The 19,306-nt window shown below is 34.8% G+C and overlaps 1 protein-coding gene across 1 annotated transcript in view; it reads right to left on the minus strand.

Moving 5' to 3' along the window:
- Window positions 1-1,957: 1,957 nt before the first annotated feature.
- The window catches only part of LOC127856926 (N-acetylgalactosaminyltransferase 7-like), a 43,292-nt gene continuing 25,943 nt past the window's right edge, over window positions 1,958-19,306 (minus strand). The window contains exons 11-12 of the mRNA XM_052393129.1: window positions 14,210-14,335; window positions 1,958-3,048 (exon numbers count right to left, since the gene is read on the minus strand). Of these exons, the coding sequence (XP_052249089.1) occupies window positions 2,908-3,048; window positions 14,210-14,335 (267 nt within the window). The 3' untranslated portion in view covers window positions 1,958-2,907. The remainder of the gene's footprint in view (window positions 3,049-14,209; window positions 14,336-19,306) is intronic.

Here is a 19,306-nt window from a genome sequence, read left to right on the forward strand (position 1 = left end):
CAGAGCGCAAACCATAAGTCCCTCCGGTGAAACCGGTAGGGGACAAAAATGCTTCACATTTATAAGTTTGTTTCGGTTTGTTAGATACTGTCTATATTGATATTTACCCGTGTAAGATAAACCTTTAATTGGTCACGTAATTCTTTACTTGCCAGTCATCAACATTTAATGTCAATCACATACACATTATACGTTAGTAACGGCCTGAAAAACGTCCTATTATTCTAAATGACAATTTTTTTAATAAGGCATAGAAAACGTCATACGCATTTTAACGACCCATAATGTTGGTGCCTACCAAATCCAGTCTAGGCAGAAAGTATTGTCCCTCATAAGCCTGCACAGGCTTATCTTGCACCACACACAAAGTTATCTTGAACCACACAAAAAGTTATCTTGAACCACACACAAAGTTATCTTGAACCACACACAAAGTTATCTTGAACCACACACAAAGTTATCTTACACCACACACAAATTTATCTTGAACCACACACAAAGTTATCTTACACCACACACAAAGTTATCTTGAACCACACACTAAGTTATCTTGAACCACACACAAAGCACGCGTATTAAGCGCAGTTTTCCCAGAACTAGGCTCATATTTTAACATGTACAGAAACGGCAACGACAAAAATCGTACTTCTGTGTGAATTGTTTCAAACATGCACTCTAACATAAGCCTGTTAAATGACTAGAAACAGCACTGTAAAACATACACTATAAAATATTACCTCCAATGTATGTGAAAGGCGTGAGTCCCTTACAGTGATCATCTTGTGTAAAAGATGGATTTGCATTCATTTTAAACATGGGAAGTTTATGTACGTTTTTTGTCTGCATGTTTTCCCATCATTATCTATTTTCAAGTAAGACAATTTATATAATAAATGTAGATAAATTCCAAACAATACAAATACACATTTAAATATAAAACATGATCAAAAAAGCTAAAAAAAATCCCAGGCTACGTCTCCTTGAGAAGTTACTTTGACATACGTTTCATCAAGATTGGTGAATTCTTACTGAAGTTATTGACCAGAAACCCTCTGTTTGCTGTCTTTTTCTTTTCAGCTACAGTGACGTTTGCCCAGATTGCCTTTAATGCAATTCCAAGCTAGGTATATGTGTAAGCCCCCTATACACAAATTGTTATTGCAATATCTTCAACCAAACTCCAGTTATTCAGCAAAAATCTTTTTATTCATTTTCAGCCATCAGTGTTTTCTAGGTCTTGACAGACGGTCCACATATAGACTCTGAAGTTATAGGTCTCCATGCCAGCTACCTACACACACAATATCAGCGCAATATCTCAATCCAAAGTGAAGTTATTGAGTTATTTTTAGTAACACTAACAGTGACCTTGACCCAACATGGCCCCTAATTCTATCCCAAGCTAGGACTAAATGAAAGTTTGCTTTATACCATGCTTGAAATTCTGATTAATTATTTAATTAAAACTAATGGTTATCAACCAAAAATCTGTTGTTTTTCACCGTCCGACCAGTACGCCCCAATCTGATAACCAGACTCCAACTTTGTTGAAAATGTAGTTAAATTAGTTGACACAGTGTGTTTAGATAATAAAGATAAGAAATAAGGTATAAATATATTTGTATACAAATAACATATAACATGATTTAATTTATTAAAATTGCTCAACTTATAAAAATTCAAAATTTTGCACTGTTTGAATGAAAACTTAAACCTGTATTTCTCTGCTTAAGTATACCAGCCATTATTCGTTGGCCCCTGCAGTAACATTCTTGCAATTTTTTGTCATGAAAGAAACAGCATCAACCAACAAAACATTCTCATGTTAAAAATTCAACAGCCAAACTACTATAAGCTGAAATGGTTACACATTTTTAATCACAGATTACTTTTTCAGACTCATACAACACTCTGAAAAAGTCAATGATGTTGTTTTCAGTTCAACGGAACTATCACAAAATAATGACTTTTTTAATTGAATATGATTTACAGACGGTTTTTAATGTATCAACAAATGAAAAATTACAAAGACACCCAAGTGCATTAATTGAGCTACTCTTTCTTAAAATCTAATTATAACGTTAGATTGCTTCTCATTGTAATTAAAAAATAATTTCCAAACATAAAATCATACTGTTAAGTTTAAGGCATTGCCTATTTAAACAAAAAACATTGTTAAATCAGCTGTTTTCCTTTCTCCAATCCTTTGGAAGATATCACAACAAAGAAATGGATATGACAAACTAAAAATATGTATTGTTAACAGACATAAGTGCACAACACAAATGTGTACCACTTGCATAAAAGTAACGTATACTTGTAAAACATTTAAATGGCTTACTGATCAAAATTAGAGTAAATTGAAACGTTAGATAAACCAATAGATTTAATTCATAATTTAGAACTATAAGTAATATAATTTCAAGAAGATTATCCGGTATACAAATATACAATGTAAGAGTTTGTTAATTATGCAGTAATCAAGTTTAGCTTTATAGTCACTGTAGTATTGAAAACATTCATTTCCATGTATTAACAAAATAATGCCATACATCAGGGTCAGTCTATTTAAAATAATAAGTATTACAGCCTCACTAAATAAACTATTACAACTATCACCAAAATGAAAAACACATACATAAAACATATCATTTGTCTAATGCTGAATATAAGACAAACAAAAAATGGCTTATCGGTAATTCACACTAAATATATCACAAACACAAAAACCTCAGTAAAATAGTCTAATACTCTAACAATTCCTTTTCCAAAACAAGACACAGTGATTAAATAGCAACATAAATGTAATGATAACACTAAAATGATAAATACTTGTACATATCCCATGATTTGTCTATACAAAAAAAAAGAACCCAAAAGCAAATGAATCATTCACTCATTTCTCCCTCAAGTTTGCCAGGTTTTGATTTCTTTTATAGTCCACATTTGAGCAGATTTGTCTGGTTCACACCTCACAAGGTGCAGCTTGTTATCGCTCCCAGCCTCAACACACTTCTGAAAGTCTGCATGGCGGATGAAGCCGGATTCCTGCAACAAAATGAGCCGCGTTGTAAAAAAACTGTGCTCAACCCTTTACCACTTAGAAACATATTTTCAAGCATTTATAGTCTGATAGAAAGTTAGATTTAATTAAAGACCTTTTTTAACTACCTAGATTCAAGTCTAAAAGGCTTCATCTCCAAACCTTAGATATCAATGAGCAGCAAACCGTATAAAACCTGAACAGACTCCCAGTTACTCACAGGATGTTCTGGTTTTATGCTGTTTGCACATAGCCATTTTCACTTTGCTTCTAAGAGGAAAAGGGTTACGGTAATTCATTTGGGTAAAGTGTTTTTCTAGATTAGCCTCTGCAGTCTGCACAGGCAAATCAGTGATGACACTTTCCCGTTTGTATGGTATTTTTGTTTAAATGTTCAAGTCTCTTCTTTGCAAATGTCCTGTTTAGGCAGAAAGTTTTGTCCAAGATAAACCCATGCACAGGCTAATTTGAGACAACTATTTATGCAAATTTATCAAGAGTTAAGACATGTTTTCTCAGAACAAGGAACAAATATAGACAATAGCCACATTCTAGTTTCATCACATATGGTTTCACTTCGCAATGCCAAGAACCATATTTTAAGCAGCTTTGTTACAAATCAAAGTTATAGTCAAATCACTAAATGGGTTTGCACATATCCTACATACACACACAATTTCAGCACTTTACCTCACCATAATGAGCAGGAAGTTTTTTTTTCTATTTTCAGTAAAACTAGCATTGACCTTGATCCTACATTGCCCAAATGCAATAAAAAAACGGGTCTGCATTTTAGCTCCCTTGTCAATTTAAAACTCACTTTTTACCAAAACACACATTTAGCGCACTTAAAAGTGCGTTAATTCTGTGTTTTTTGTTAATATCTGTGTTTTAAGTGTTCAAAAGTGCATTTAAGTGCGCATTTTGTGATTTCTTTCTTTCCAAGTGCGTTATTTTAGTGAAACAGTTTGTTTTTTGTGTGTTTTCTTCATCTGTAAGTGCGCTTTTGAGTGTAGATGTGAGCAGAATGTGTGTTTTTTATCTAAGAAGTGCGTCTTTTATCAAGGAAGTGCGTCTTTAATTTAAGAAGTGTGTTTTAAGATTTACAGATGTGTGTTTTTTCTCACCAGTGTGTTTTCTTTTTTGATGTTCGTCTTTTTTAAGCATAAGATAGTCTTTTATTTCATAAGTGCGTTTTTATCATATGATCTGTTTTAAAAGGATTTATCTAAAAAGACACATGTTTAACACACTTTATAAAAAAGTGCGTCTTTAACAACCGTTTTGTTGTACAGAAATTGAACAAGAAACAAAATTGTTGCAGGCTCTAACAATTTATTTGCATCAAATGAATAAACAAGGACATTTACCTAAGTAACCTGTTATAATATATGGTGCAGTTTGAATTCAAAGCGGTTACTGGTTGTGCATCAGAATCTTTTTAATGTTAACATACTTTATAATACAATTTCAATGCATATAACATTGCTTTCGCTTTAATCTCAAACATTTCTAAAAAAAATCCACCTTAATCAGACTGTGGGTAACTAATTAAAAATATTGAAAGTGTCAAAAATATTATGTGGGCTTGCCAGCATCAATTTTATTACCTCAACATAAAAAAATGAGTATTTAAAATTTTCATACTAATATTTATACCCCAATACAATTAATGTCTACCACAGTGACATTGAGTATTAACATACATCTTAAAAGGCAATTAAAATAATATTGATAATATTATTATTATTTGCTTACACCATTCAGCATGTTATATTAAAATATTCACAATAAAATATAGTATGCTAAGAGTGCTGTGTATTATTCAATAAATATTTTGGTATTGAAGTGTGCCAAATTATCAGTGGATATTTCCCAGATTGAGTAATTGGCTTAGACAGTATGATATCAGATAAGAGATTAGCATCATAAACATTAATCCCTATCAGTGCTCCATCTAAGCCTAACAAAGGGGTGTTGATAGACTTTTGATTGGTTGGGCACCATCTATTTGAAAACAAGCGACTTTTGATTGGTTAAAGGGCAAAAAGTTATTGAAAACAAGCTGGTTTCAGCCACTGACTTTGAGTTAAATTTTAGGTATAATTTAGACATATAATTCTAGTGTAAAATGTCTTGAAATACTTTCAGCATGAAGTATTGTGTGATGAAAACAATGTGTATTTACTACATTGTGTAAATCAACAATATGTTTGTTGCAAAGGACATTCAAAGTGGCTGGTTAAAGTGATCTGGTCTAGTCCAGCATCTGCCTGTATTTTTTGGAAAACTGAAGAACAGTCTGTTGTAACAGGTTTGTATTTTCAATTCTGCATCCCTTTTTTATTTAGTTTATTGAATTAATTATGATCATTATCATATTTATGTATTGTCACTGGAAAATGTAAATGGATGAGTAAATGTAATGCAATTTTAAGGAAAAACAATACCATTTGAATTATTATGGCTGTATTTTATGGTTATTGTCATCTTAAATATTATTTATACCTATTTCTGGTCATTAATGAACAGATTTTCTCCCACATATTAAATGAGAACTTTTATATTTTAAATTTAAAGGTTAAACCCCAGGGTGAAATTTACATTGATTGGAAGATCCTTTGGAAAGAATGTGCATCATCGCCTGCCAAAAAGGGAGCAAAAGGGAGACTACCTGATGTATTGACTTGAATACCAGGTTTTACCCTGCACGAGCTGGCCAACGTGAGGAGAACAGGAGTGGGAAAACCGCGCCCTGTCCTTGACCATGAAAAGCTGGATGTGTTTAGAGGTAAAACTATACCGAGTACTAGTTATTGCATTTTAAAGGTGTCACACTTCCAACCAACACAGCGAAATGAGACCATGTATCTTGGTACATTTTCAAACAGTATTTTCTACAAATGTATTTTCTTTTAATTATTTATGAAAAGCGTTAAGTCAGGGTATTAAAATTGCAAAAATTAACAACCAAAAACAACAAGCAAACAAACTAGTTTTGATTAAAATTTATAATTTTTATAGCAACGAGACTACCATAACAGCAATTTTCAACACTTACATTATAAAATATTTTTCAGGACCTGATCTCAAATGAGATCATTCATGAGACGCACTGCGCAAAGGCCATGACAGTATAATAGTTGCAAAGAAGTTTGACCTGCTGGTGGCAGACGTGGAGAGAAAGATGAGACCCGCACTCCGTCGCCTCAAAGAAATGACAGGCCGTGATTGATTCTCATCTTTCTTATGTATATAGATGTTTGATCCTGTGTATATACTGTTCATGTTATTATTAGTATGCTATTATTGTTTGTTTATTTATAATCTTATTATGTTAATATTTATTTCATCAAATTATCATTGATTTTTAATTACTCATGTATGTTAACAAATGTTGGTGTACATTAAAGTATAAAAGTGAATTATCTTGTAATAATTTAAAATAAACAAATATATTTTTATATAATTATTGGTTTTTATTGCGTATCTGAATTTAAAAAAACATTTAACAGCATATAATTGAATCAACTGTTAAGGCAAAAGATACACCTTTAACGCACATGTTTGCTTTTTTGTGAGTGGGTTTTTGAGTGCCATTCATGTGCGTAAATTGTGCGCTTTTATGTGGGTTTAAACTGCTCTTTTAACAGAGTTAAATGTGCACTTTTTATAAGACAGTACCTATAAAAAGCGAACATTTAGCTCGTGTGAAGCACATTTTCAACCCACAGAAAAGCGTACATTTAACACACGTGCGCTTTTATGTGGGTTATAACTGCGCTTTAAGCGAGCTAAATGTACGCTTTTTATAGGTACTTATTTATAAAAAGTGCATGTTTAACTCACATAAAAGCGCACATTTTACACACATGTTAGTTTTTTATTATCCCCACGATTTTTGAAAAAAAAGTGGGGATATTGTGGTTATCTCCGCCGTCCGTCTGTCTGTCTGTCTGTCCGTCCGTCCTGGCCACTATCTCCTCCTACACTAAAAGCACTAGAACCTTCAAACTTACACACATGGTAGCTATGAGCATATGTGCGACCCTGCACTATTTGGAATTTTGATCTGACCCCTGGGTCAAAAGTTATAGCGGTTGGGGTGGGGCCCCGTCAGAAATTATCACTCATTTTTTTAGGTTATTTTACATTTACTTCTTTATTTCTACACCGATTCACTTCAAATTGATACTGGACCTCTCTTATGACAATACGGTCAATTTCAACCATGCATGGCCCCATTCCCAACCCTGGGGCGCCCCGCCCACATAGGCCACACCCACCAAAAATTTCCATTTACAATAATTTTTTCATTTCTACACGGATTCACTTCAAATTGATACTGAACTTTTGTTATGACATTAGGGTCAATCTCAACTATGCATGGCCCCAATCCCAACCCTGGGGCGCCCGCCCACATAGGCCACACCCACCAAAAAATTCCATTTACTATAATTTTTTCATTTCTACACAGATTCACTTCAAATTGATACTGAACCTCTCTTATGACATTAGGGTCAATCTCAACTATGCATGGCCCCATAACCAACCCTGGGGCCCCGCCCACATAGACCACACCCACCCAAAATTGCCTTTACTATAATCTCTTCATTTCTACACCGATTCACTTCAAATTGGTATTGAACTTCTCTTATGACAATACAGTCAATCTCAACTATGCATGGCCCCATTACCAACCCTGGGGCGCCCCGCCCACATAGACCACACCCACCCAAAATTGCCTTTTACTATAATTTCTTCATTTCTACACCGATTCACTTCAAATTGATACTGAACCTCTCTTATGACAATACGGTCAATCTCAACTATGCATGGCCCCATTACCAACCCTGGGGCCCCGCCCACATAGACCACACCCACCCAAAATTGCCTTTTACTATAATTTCTTCTTTTCTACACCGATTCACTTCAAATTGATACTGAACTTCTCTTAAGACAATATGGTCAATCTCAACTATTACCAACCCTGGGGAGCCATAAATGATCTTGTCCGGGCCATAACTATGTCGTTCATTGTGGGATTTTAAAATCATTTGGCACATTTGTTCCCCATCATTGGAAATAATAACGTCAATATCTCCAAGGTCAAGGTCAAAAGTCAAATATGGCCATAAATCATCCTGTCCGGGTCATAACAATGTCATTCATTGTCATATATTTATGCCCCCAGAAGGGTGGCATATAGCATTTGAACTGTCTGTCCGTCCTTCCGTTTATCCGAAAACTTTAACATTGGCAATATTAAAGATAGCAACTTGATATTTGGCATGCATATGTATCTCATGGAGCTGCACATTTTGAGTGGTGAAAGGTCAAGGTCATCCTTCAAGGTCAAAGTTAAAAAAACAAAGTAAAGGGAAGTAACAAGCTTTAAAGGGAGATAATTTCTATTTATCATTTGGCAGGTATAGATCATTTTCACAAGGGAAGAAATATCAAATTATTTCCCTTGTGAAAATGATCTGTGCCTGCCAAATGATATAATCCAAAGTGATATAAATTTTTTTATATCAAACCGGCTCATTAGGGGTCGTTGTGTTTCTAAAAAACTTATCTCATGTTATCCCCACGCTTTTTGAAAAGCTAAGCACGCATCGTCACAATAATTTTTTTCAACTTAAAGCAAACTCGCGCATTTTTATACTTTTAATGGACGCTGATTTTTGGACATTTAATGGTAGCTGATATACAGGTAATTATTTTTCGTTTCATTTCTTTTTCTATTAATGCCCCCTCTTCTTCGAAGAAGGGGGTATACTGTTTTTGGCCTCTCTGTCATTCTGTCCAAAAAATTTAACCCAATGCTTAAAGTTTGATAACTTTTTCAATAATGAAGATAGCAACTTGATATTTGGCATGCATGTGTATCTCATGGAGCTGAACATTTTGAAAGGTGAAAGGTCAAGGTCATCCTTCAAGGTCGAATGTCAGATATATGGCATCTGTCCGTCTGTCCGAAAACTTAAACATTCGCCATAACTTTTTTATTCCCCTGAAGGGTAGCATATAGTTTTTGAACTGTCCGTCAGTCTGTCCGTCTGTCTGTTCGTCAGTCAGTCTGTCTGTCTGTCCGTCTGTCAGAATACTTACATTGCCCATTACTTTTGCAATTTTGAAGATATTGTGCATCTATGTGTATCTCATGGAGCTGCACATTTTGAGTGGTGAAAGGTCAAGGTCAAGGTCATCCTTCAAGGTCAAAGGTATTTTTATTTTATTTTTTATAGTAAAGATTGCCTTTTACTATAATTTCTTTATTTCTACACCGATTCACTTCAAATTGATACTGAACCTCTCTTATGACAATACGGTCAATCTCAACTATGCATGGCCCCATTACCAACCCTGGGGCCCCGCCCACATAGACCACACCCGCCCAAAATTGCCTTTTACTATAATTTCTTCATTTCTACACCGATTCACTTCAAATTGATACTGAACCTCATCTGTATGTCAATACGGTCAATCTCAACTATGCATGGCACAATTACCAACCCTGGGGCGCCCTGCCCACATGTCACACCCACCCAAAATTGCCTTTTACTATAACTTCTTCATTTCTACACCAATTCACTTCTAATTGATGATGAACTTCTCTTATGACAATACGGTCAATCTCAGCTATGCATGGCCCCATTACCAACCCTGGGGCACACCTAGGTCAAACATTCGGCGTGGGGATACGCGTCGGCCTCTGCCGCGCCATTTCTAGTGTGGGTTGAAACTGGCTTTAAGCGAGTTAAATGTGCGTTTTTTTATGAAAAAGCGCACATTTAACTCGCTGAAAAGCGCAGTTTTAACCCACTTAAAAGTGCACATTTTACACACATACATGGCAGTCAAAAATGCACTTATAAAAATGCACACATTTAATGCACTTAAAAGCGCACATTTACCCACATAAAGCGCACATTTCTTGCTTGTTTGTTTTCGTTAAAAAACTTGTTTTTTTGTTAAAAAACTCACTTGGTAAGAAAAAGCGCACATAAAACACAGTGCCAATACCGCCACGTTTAACACACACAAAACGTACTTAAAATGTACATTTCACACACTTTTTTGAGAAAGGTGTTAAATAGACACAATTTCAGAACAATATCACCATAAAAACTTGAGCAGCAAACTTTTTCTATTTTTAGTAACAAGTCCATGTATAAAGACCTGACCCTATCTAGCCCTAAATAAAACCCCATACTAAGCCTACATATGTGTCTTGTTCTGACAAAACTGGGCATAATGCATGTGCGTAAAGTGCCGTCCCAGATTAGCCTGTGCAGTCCGCACAGGCTAATCAGGGACAACACTTTCCGCTTTAATGGTATTTTAACTTTGAAGGAAGTCCCTTCTTACCAAAAATAAAGTTTAAGCGGAAAGAGTTGTCCCTGATTAGCCTGTGCGGACTGCACAGGCTTATCTGGGACGGCATATTACGCACATGCATTAAGCCCAGTTTTCTCAGAACAAGACACATATAAGCTAAATATGCTCAAAATGTAACCACAATACATGCATCCAAACACAAGTTATTGAGCCGTAAACTTGTGTTTTTTTTAGTAACAAGTATCTAACCTGAACATATCTGGTCCCATACTGATTCTTCATATAAGCTAAATATGCTCGAAATGTCAGCACAATCCATGCATCAAAGCCCATGTTATTCAGCAGGAGTCATTTTTCTATTTTAAGTAACAGTCACTTCGACCCCACTGTTCCGAAATGCAACCCAAATCTTAGTCTTCAAGTAAGCTTCATACACATGTGCAACTGCATCTAAAATCTACTTGTTTCGCTAAATCTGTTTAGTTTTCTATTTAAATTTGTATTTTAAGTGACTGTGTATTCGACCTTGACACAACTTTTCTCTAATACAAACCCAAACTTTGTTCATGGAAGTTGCTGTATTAGTGTCACCAAAGTTTTTTCAAGATTGGTTAGTTAGTTACAGTGACATGTACCCTTACAAGTGCAAATATGGAGTAATAAACTAGGTCAATAAAATTACAGGAAAGCTACCTTCAAATCATATTTATATACATACCTCCATCAAAACTCAGTCCATTGAACGGAAACTGTTTTCCATGTTTTATTACAAGACCCTAATACAATCCTAAGCTAGGTCTCTTTGCAATGCATGCATTCTATATCAAATTTTTTATCAAGATGGGTCATTGCAAACTAAACAAGAGCTTGTCACAGTAGTGCCAAATCCACCCCCCCACCCTCCGAAATGTGTTTGCTTGTATGACACCATTTGTTTTATAGAGTAGAATAATATTTGTAAAACATGGCACCTGTGTCATCTATTTATATTTCAAGGATCAATTAGTTATATGGTGTTGGAGTTATGCTGTAGAGAATAAAATATATGGAAATGAGAGAGTGGGAGGTAACTAAAAAAGAAGACTATAAACAGTTACTGTTCTTGATCACTGTACTTTTCCTTGTACTCATCTATTCATTTTACAGTGAATACTTCAGTGTTTATATTAAAATATTATTGTAAAATTAAATAAAGGGAGATATTAAAAATTGAAAAGCTAAAATTTTTACTATGAAATTAAATTAAATATAATTTAAAATTATAAATAAAATATAAATTAAACAAGAGATGTGTTTGTCAGAAACACAATGCCCCCTATTGCGCCGCTTCGAAGCCATATATTTGACCTTAGACCTTGAAGGATGACCTTGACCTTTCACCACTCAAAATGTGCAGCTCCACGAGAAGTAAGTAAGAGATTGAAAGGAGAAATGAAATTATTATTTTTTAATTTTTTACCTTTGACCTTGAAGGATGACCTTGACCTTTGACCATTCAAAATGTGCAGCTACAAGAGATACACATTCATGCCAAATATGAAGTTGCTGTGTTCAATATTAAAAAAGTTATGATAAAACTTTAACGAAGGTTAAAGTTTTAGGAAAGAAAAATACAATGATATTTGACCTTTAAAGGATGACCTTGACCTTGACTTTTCACCACTAAAAATGAGCAGCTCCATAAAATACACATGCATGGTAAATGTCAATTGATATGTTCAATATTGCAAAAGTTATCAAACTTAAACTAAGGTTAAAGTTTTGGGACAGAATGACAGACAGACAGACAGGACAAATACAATACACCCCCAATCTATCAATCTGGGGCATAAAAAAAATTAAAGGGAAATAATTAAAAAACTATGGCCAAAAGAGTTATGGCTCATGTTCATTGCACTTCTCCTAGTTGCCATCTGTTTATATTTCAAGTCTCAAGTAAAAATCCCTTCAGTAGATTTAGAGTTATGCTCCGGACAAATAATTACTTTGAAATGTTTATATATATATTTTTATATAAGTGATATAATTCAAAAACTAAGGTAGATAGAGTTATGGTTCTAGGTCACTGCACTTCTCCTAGTTGCCATCTGTTTATATTCTAAGTTTAAAGTAAATCCATTGAATAGATTTTGAGTTATGCTCTGGACAAAGTTTCCGACGGAAAGACGGACGGAAACCATATTACTATATCCATCCGAAAAAAAAATCCACGGGGATAACAAGAAACCATCTGCAGCCAATTATATAACTATGGATAACTTAAACCAATCCAAAAAATAACCTATATTTGGCTGCTGGTTGACAGTGCGTGACTGCCTGCCTCTCCTATATCTAATTATTATTCACACACAATTTCAGCAATATACCTCCGTCCAAACTCAGGATTATGAGCAGGAACGTTTTTTTCTATTTTCAGTAAAATTTTAATTGACTTTGATCCTATATATACAGCAGTCAATTTACCAACTTACCCTTTCGTGGGTTAACTGGTTTACCATTTTTAAGTGTCAGTAAATGACAACTGCCCTGCTTGAAGCAGAAGTAGGGAAAGAAAGGATTTTATGACATTGCCCGCACAAATTGTGTGGCTAGGCCAGGGATCAACCCTGCAATCCTCCGATTTCTGGTCCAGCACTTAACCAACTGAGCGAGCCAGCCCAGCTTTAACTATGATGAACCTCTTTAAATATCGAATACATGGGTAAAAAGCATCTACGCTATAGAAAAAAGCCCCTTGCTTGTGTTCTAGTGTCCTGTTTGAGCCCTGTTCCATGTTTTGTTTTGGATATCACAAACGTTACACACATATAATGTTCTTATTTATGTCATCTATTAAACTTTTAAACATGTGATATCAGGGCTAGCGCTGGCCCAAAATATCTTTGAGCCACCGAGATCTAGGGGGTCCGAGGGCATGCAGTGAACGTGTTGGAATTCTGCACCTTAATGCATAGGTCACAGTTCATTGATTTTGATTAATTCTCAAAGCGAAGCCAATTATTATCAACTTTCCATGACTCTTGGAATGCTCTAGTTTTTTGTGTTTTAATTTTTTTGTTAGTTTGTTCAGACTAATTTTTCGTCCAAAGTACGCTTTAAGGTTAAATAAGCCATGTTAGCGACTGTACGGACTAAGTGGTTACTTCCATTTATATTGTTGACGATATGAGTTACTCTTCCTATGTGTTACTAATTAGTAAATTTAATTAAACTTTAATGCAATTAAACCGCGCGTGTTTTTCACGTTTTCCTTTAAGTAAAATACGCCGCTGTTAGTTAGCATAGTGTGTGAGTAAAACGATCAAATTAAATTATCATATGTAAATGATACTTTTCCGGTAGTGTTTAATAAGTAAACTGAATGCTTGACAGATTTTGATAACTGAAAAACAAAACAAACAAGCACATTCGTTGAATTGATATCCCCCACCAATATGCTTCTGGACACAAAGTGTTATATTTGACACTAAAAAAAGCATTTTTTCAAGGTACAAAGGGCCATAACTCCGTTATTAACAGATGGTGTACAATGCTATTTGGCGTGCATCATCATCTTATCAATATATATACTCATACCAAGTTTCAATGACATCCGCCAAAGCACTTCCAAGATATGGCTCCGGACGGACGGAAAGACGGACAACGCCAAAACAATATCCCTCCGCCTATGGTGAGGAATAACAATTGGCAATCAGCACAATGAATGGACCGAGTTTAGTGCAAGCTGGATAGATTCAGATACCTGTAAATCAACTCAAATACAACCAAACATAGAAATCCAAAAATGCCCCCTCCCTTTTCCTCATTACCATGGCAACCTACCTCATTCCACTCCCAGGGCCCAGTGGGTTCTGTCTCACAGAAGCTGATGTGCAGGGTATCTGCCCCAGGGGCCGTCACACACCTCTCCCCGACCCCTATCTGGCCCTTAGCGTTGAACCGAAACATCTGGGGTGAAACAATATCATTGACTTTCTGTTTTTATACAAAATTCTAATACCAGGAATACAGGCTTACTTATGCAGGGTTTTTCTTTAATAAATACTCTAGATAATTTTTACATTCAGAAAATTACCATTTTGTCTAGTCAATTGTCACTAAAATATGTACTTCATTTTAATAGAAGCTCCTTTTCTTTTTAAGCAATCATGTTGGTCAGACGATGTTTTCTTATGAAACAACTATATATTATTTATAAACAGTACAAAAAAAATTTTGATTATTATTTTTAATTCATTCAGCACAAACACACTTTCAATTAATAAAGCTGCAATAAATAACTTGCAAAAGCATTCCCAAAACTGTGAACTATGTGGATAATGCTTACCTGTTTAAACACACTGAACATAGATATCACATACATGTACAAGTAAGACAGGTATTAACTTTCGTAATGTTAATTAATTTACAAGCGCATAATTTCAAATGAGAAAAAGATTCAATGAAATACTATCAAAGGTACTGTTAAAATAAATCCATGATAAACATTTTGGATATTATTGGTACAATGACAAAAGCTTTGTGATCTGATTTATATCAACATTACCCATTTTGCTTATATGCAAGTAATTATTTACCAACTTTCTCTGAAAGATATTTAATCATTTATGAAGAAAGAGATAATTCCATGAGGAGCCCATTAGTGGTTAGAAATTAATTAACCACATTTTTGGAAAAGCTTAAAAACATCTGCTGCGGATTTATCAAATTACAAAATAAATAAACAATGAAAAAGTAAAGAACTTGGGAATCATGTGCACAAACAGCCTCCAAGTACTAAACAAGCTTTTATTACTTTATACCATTCTTTCAAATGCACTCTGACCTAAATGAATGACACCTACCTAAAGAGGGTATAAACTGACATTGATTGATCAACAATCTAGTGGACAGACAATACATCTAATTATCTTACCTCTTGTTTTTAACACACATTAATCATCTTTGTGAAAATCTACTACTGTGCAAGGCCAATGCACATGTGAAGTATCAAGCCAATCGGTCCATTTATTGACCAGTTATTGATTGGAAATGATTTTTACACTTAGTGTGATAGTGACATTGACCTTTGACTAGTGACCACAATTTTACTAGGGGTCATCTACTGTCCAAAGCCAATGCACATGTGAAGTATGAAGCCCATTCTTGAATTTGTTGAAAAGTTATGGATCGGAAACCTCTTGGTGTGATAGTGACCTTTACCTTGTTACCTCAATTTCAAAAGGGGTCATCTTCTGTCCAAGGCAAAAGCACATGTGAAGTATCAAGCCAATTGGTCAATTCGTTGACGATTTACTGATTGGAGCAATTTTCACACTTAGTGTGATCGTGAACTTGACCTATGACCTAGTGACCCCAATTTCAATAGGGGTCATCTAATGTCCAAGGCCCATGCACATGTGAAGTATCAAGCCAATCGGTCAATTGATTGACAAGTAAAATTGATCCGAAACAATTTTCACACTTAGTGCAAAAGTGACCTTGACCTTTGACCTAGTGACCCCAATTTTAATATAGGTCATCTATTGTCCAAGGCCAATGCACATGCGAAGTATCAAGCAAATCGGTCAATTCGTTAAGCAGTTATTGATTGGAAACAATTTTCAGTGTGATAGTGACCTTGACCTTTGACATAGTGACCTCAATTTCAATAGGGGTCATCTACTAACCAACTTGAGGCAATTCTCATGAGAAGTATCAAGCTAAAGGTCAATTCGTCAACGAGTTATGGATCAGAAACCAACTGGTCTACCAACATTCAGACTGGTCTACCGACAGACAGACTGACCGACATCCAGCAAAACAATATGCCCCTTCTTCTTCAAAGAGGGGCATAATAATTTTGCATCACTTTGTTTAAAATAATAACTGAATAATTTCACAGAGTACATATCTGTATCATTTAGTTCTAAACCGTTCATACATAGGTCCCCTCCCTGCAGTGAACTAACATGTATGTGATATCTTTCTATGCCTATACTGCTGCAGAAAACACAATGAGATCAAGCACAGTGATAATAGCCTGGTAGAGAGCAGGCAGAACAGAGATGGACACTTCCTGGGATAGACTGGTCTTAACTGGACATGAGTCAATAAGGCCATAAACCCAAGGTTGCTCACATGAGACTTTGGGGAACAAAACTGGTCTTAGCAACTTTTGTGACTTTTCCGAAATCGTTTTCAAACTTAGCTGAGATATAATTAGAACGAAATGTTCAGAGTAAATTTTCATGAGGATTGGACAAAAATTAGTGACTTCTAGTGTTCTTCATATTTCACTGAAGCCATATTAGGAAACTTGCACTCCCTGGTTGCCATGTTTTTAAAAATAGTTTTTTTTGTGTAAAAATACACCAGAAACACGACTTCAATAGAAAGTCAAGAAAGTAATCTCTTTCAACAAATTGGTCTTTACAAATTACGTTTAATCTGTCACATTATCAGGCCATGAGGGAAATATTCTTCCTAAATTGATCAGATGCATAAATGGAAACATGTATTTCAAGGGAATTTGTTACTTTTGATAATTTTTTCAGATATCTACAATGTCGTATCACCATAATAATCATGTAGTCATGTAATGCAATTTTGAAATAAACATAATAATTAATTATGGATGGAAGTTGGGCAATACTTTCAAAAAAAGATTATGAGCTCTGTGGACGTTGTTGTTTTGAAACTGTTATTTCAGTGGTTGTTAAGCTATTGCAAAAATGAAATCCACATTGAGATGGATTTTGCTGTGAATAATTTGTTCAAAACAAGCAAGGTTCCTAGAGAATCATGCAGCGCACGTATTCACACACATGTTAACCCTTTGCATGCTGGGAAATTTGTCGTCTGCTAAAATGTCTTCTGCTGAATTTCTAAAATTAGCATTTTCTTTCATTTTTTTCAAAGAATACTATCAGAATAGCAAACAGTTTGGATCCTGATGAGACGCCACGTTTTGTGGCATCTCATCTGGATCCAAACTGTTTGCAAAGGCCTTTTAAATTCGGTTCCAGCACTCAAAGGGTTAAAAGTTTTAAGCAGAATAATCATGGAATTTGTGTTTTGTTGTTGTTAATTTCTTTAATATTGTTCCTAAGTGTTTAAGGTTTTATTGGCAGAATTTTCTTGGCATTGCATAATATACTGGTACCATAATCTTCTTGTAATTATTACAGTAAATTTAATTATCTCTGGCAATATGTCAAGCTCCAATATCATAGTCATCTTAAAGCATTCATAAATTCTCATTGGTAATTATCAATAGAGTAGGTGCAGAGTTTTCAAAGATCATAAATATATTCTCATAAACTTTTGTTTTATCAATTCTAACTGAAAATTGAAGTTTTTTTTGTTGATAAGTTTAATTGTGACGTGATTTTGAGCAATAAGCGCAAAATAATGTTGATTTTGTTGAGATAATGATAGACAATTGTTTTTTTCGAAAGTTATTTTATTGTTGCTTTTGATTTCATGAAGAATTGTTTCTGTGTTATAACAAGAATTGAGGTGCAAAACAAATGCTTATGGACCGAAGCAAGTAAATACATCTGTACATGTGTATTATAGTGTGCCTTGTCACTATCAAACTGGCACTTTTGAGGTAAAAAAGGATCAGTTGATACTTGTGTTGACTGTCTGCAATTAAGCAGAAGAAGAAAGTATGAATGTATGAAACTAGAAGCTAACGTTTTATCAGCAAAAGTCTATATTAAACTGACAATCGCTGCATTTTCTAATATGTAATATGTTACAAAAGGTAGAATAAGATGCTTTTATTTCTTTTACTAATACAAAATTATTAAATTGCTTAGTTTTACTCTGCCAAGTAACAAATATGTAAATGCTATTTTTAATTCACAGGAAAACAAGAGTGCCAAACTGTCACAAGATATGCCCGTTTAAAGGCTTTTGACAACTTGATAACTTTACCATGAACCATATTTGAACTTGACCTACATATCATCTAAACACAACTTCTGACCAAAGTTGGTGAAGATCTGATGAAAACTACTTCAATTAGAGAGCGCAGACACCATGCTAAATGCTTGAAATGCACTAAATGACCTCGTGACCTAGTTTTTAACCTGGCATTACCCATATTTGAACTTGACCGACATGCAGATATTGTCTAGACACAACTTCTGACCAAATTTGGTGAAGATCGGATGAAAACTACTTCAATTAAAGAGCGGACACCATGCTAAATGCTTGAAACGGTTTAAGTGACCCTGTGACCTAGTTTTTGACCCGGCATGACCGATATTCAAACTTGACCTAGATATTGTCCAGATACAACTTCTGACCAAGTTTGGTGAAGATCTGATGAAAACTACTTCAATTAGAGAGGGGACACCATGCTCAATGCTTGAAATGCACTAAGTGACCCTGTGACCTAGTTTTTGACCCGGCCTTACCCATATTCGAACTTGACCTAGATATTGTCTAGATACAACTTCTGACCAAGTTTGATGAAGATCGAATAAAAACTATTTGAAGTAGAGAGCGGACACTGCTGTGAATGCCGCCTGCCCGCCACCAAGGTGAAACTATAATATGCCCCTTTTTTTTAAACAGGCGTATAAAAATGTCATTATTATATGTTCAACTAGTTTCTGTGGTGTTGTATAAGACAAAATATAATCGATGACCCTTGTAGTAATGTTGCAAAAAATAAATCATTTGACTCAGCCATTTTTCTCCCATGGGAACATGCCTTGAATTAATTTATTTGTGATGTAACATGTCAATATATAAAAGTCCTCAACCATGCGATTTAAGAGAGTTTTTTTTAAGTTTTCATTGTTTCAATATATTTGTAATTCTTGTAACCTTCATTATCTTGTGCGATCTGAACAAATTTAAAAGAGGGTCACCAAACGTTCAATCCTGTGAAATTTTATTAACATCTGCCTATCAGTTCAGAAG

Source organism: Dreissena polymorpha, chromosome 14, assembly GCF_020536995.1.
Source record: "Dreissena polymorpha isolate Duluth1 chromosome 14, UMN_Dpol_1.0, whole genome shotgun sequence".
NCBI lineage: Eukaryota > Metazoa > Mollusca > Bivalvia > Myida > Dreissenidae > Dreissena > Dreissena polymorpha.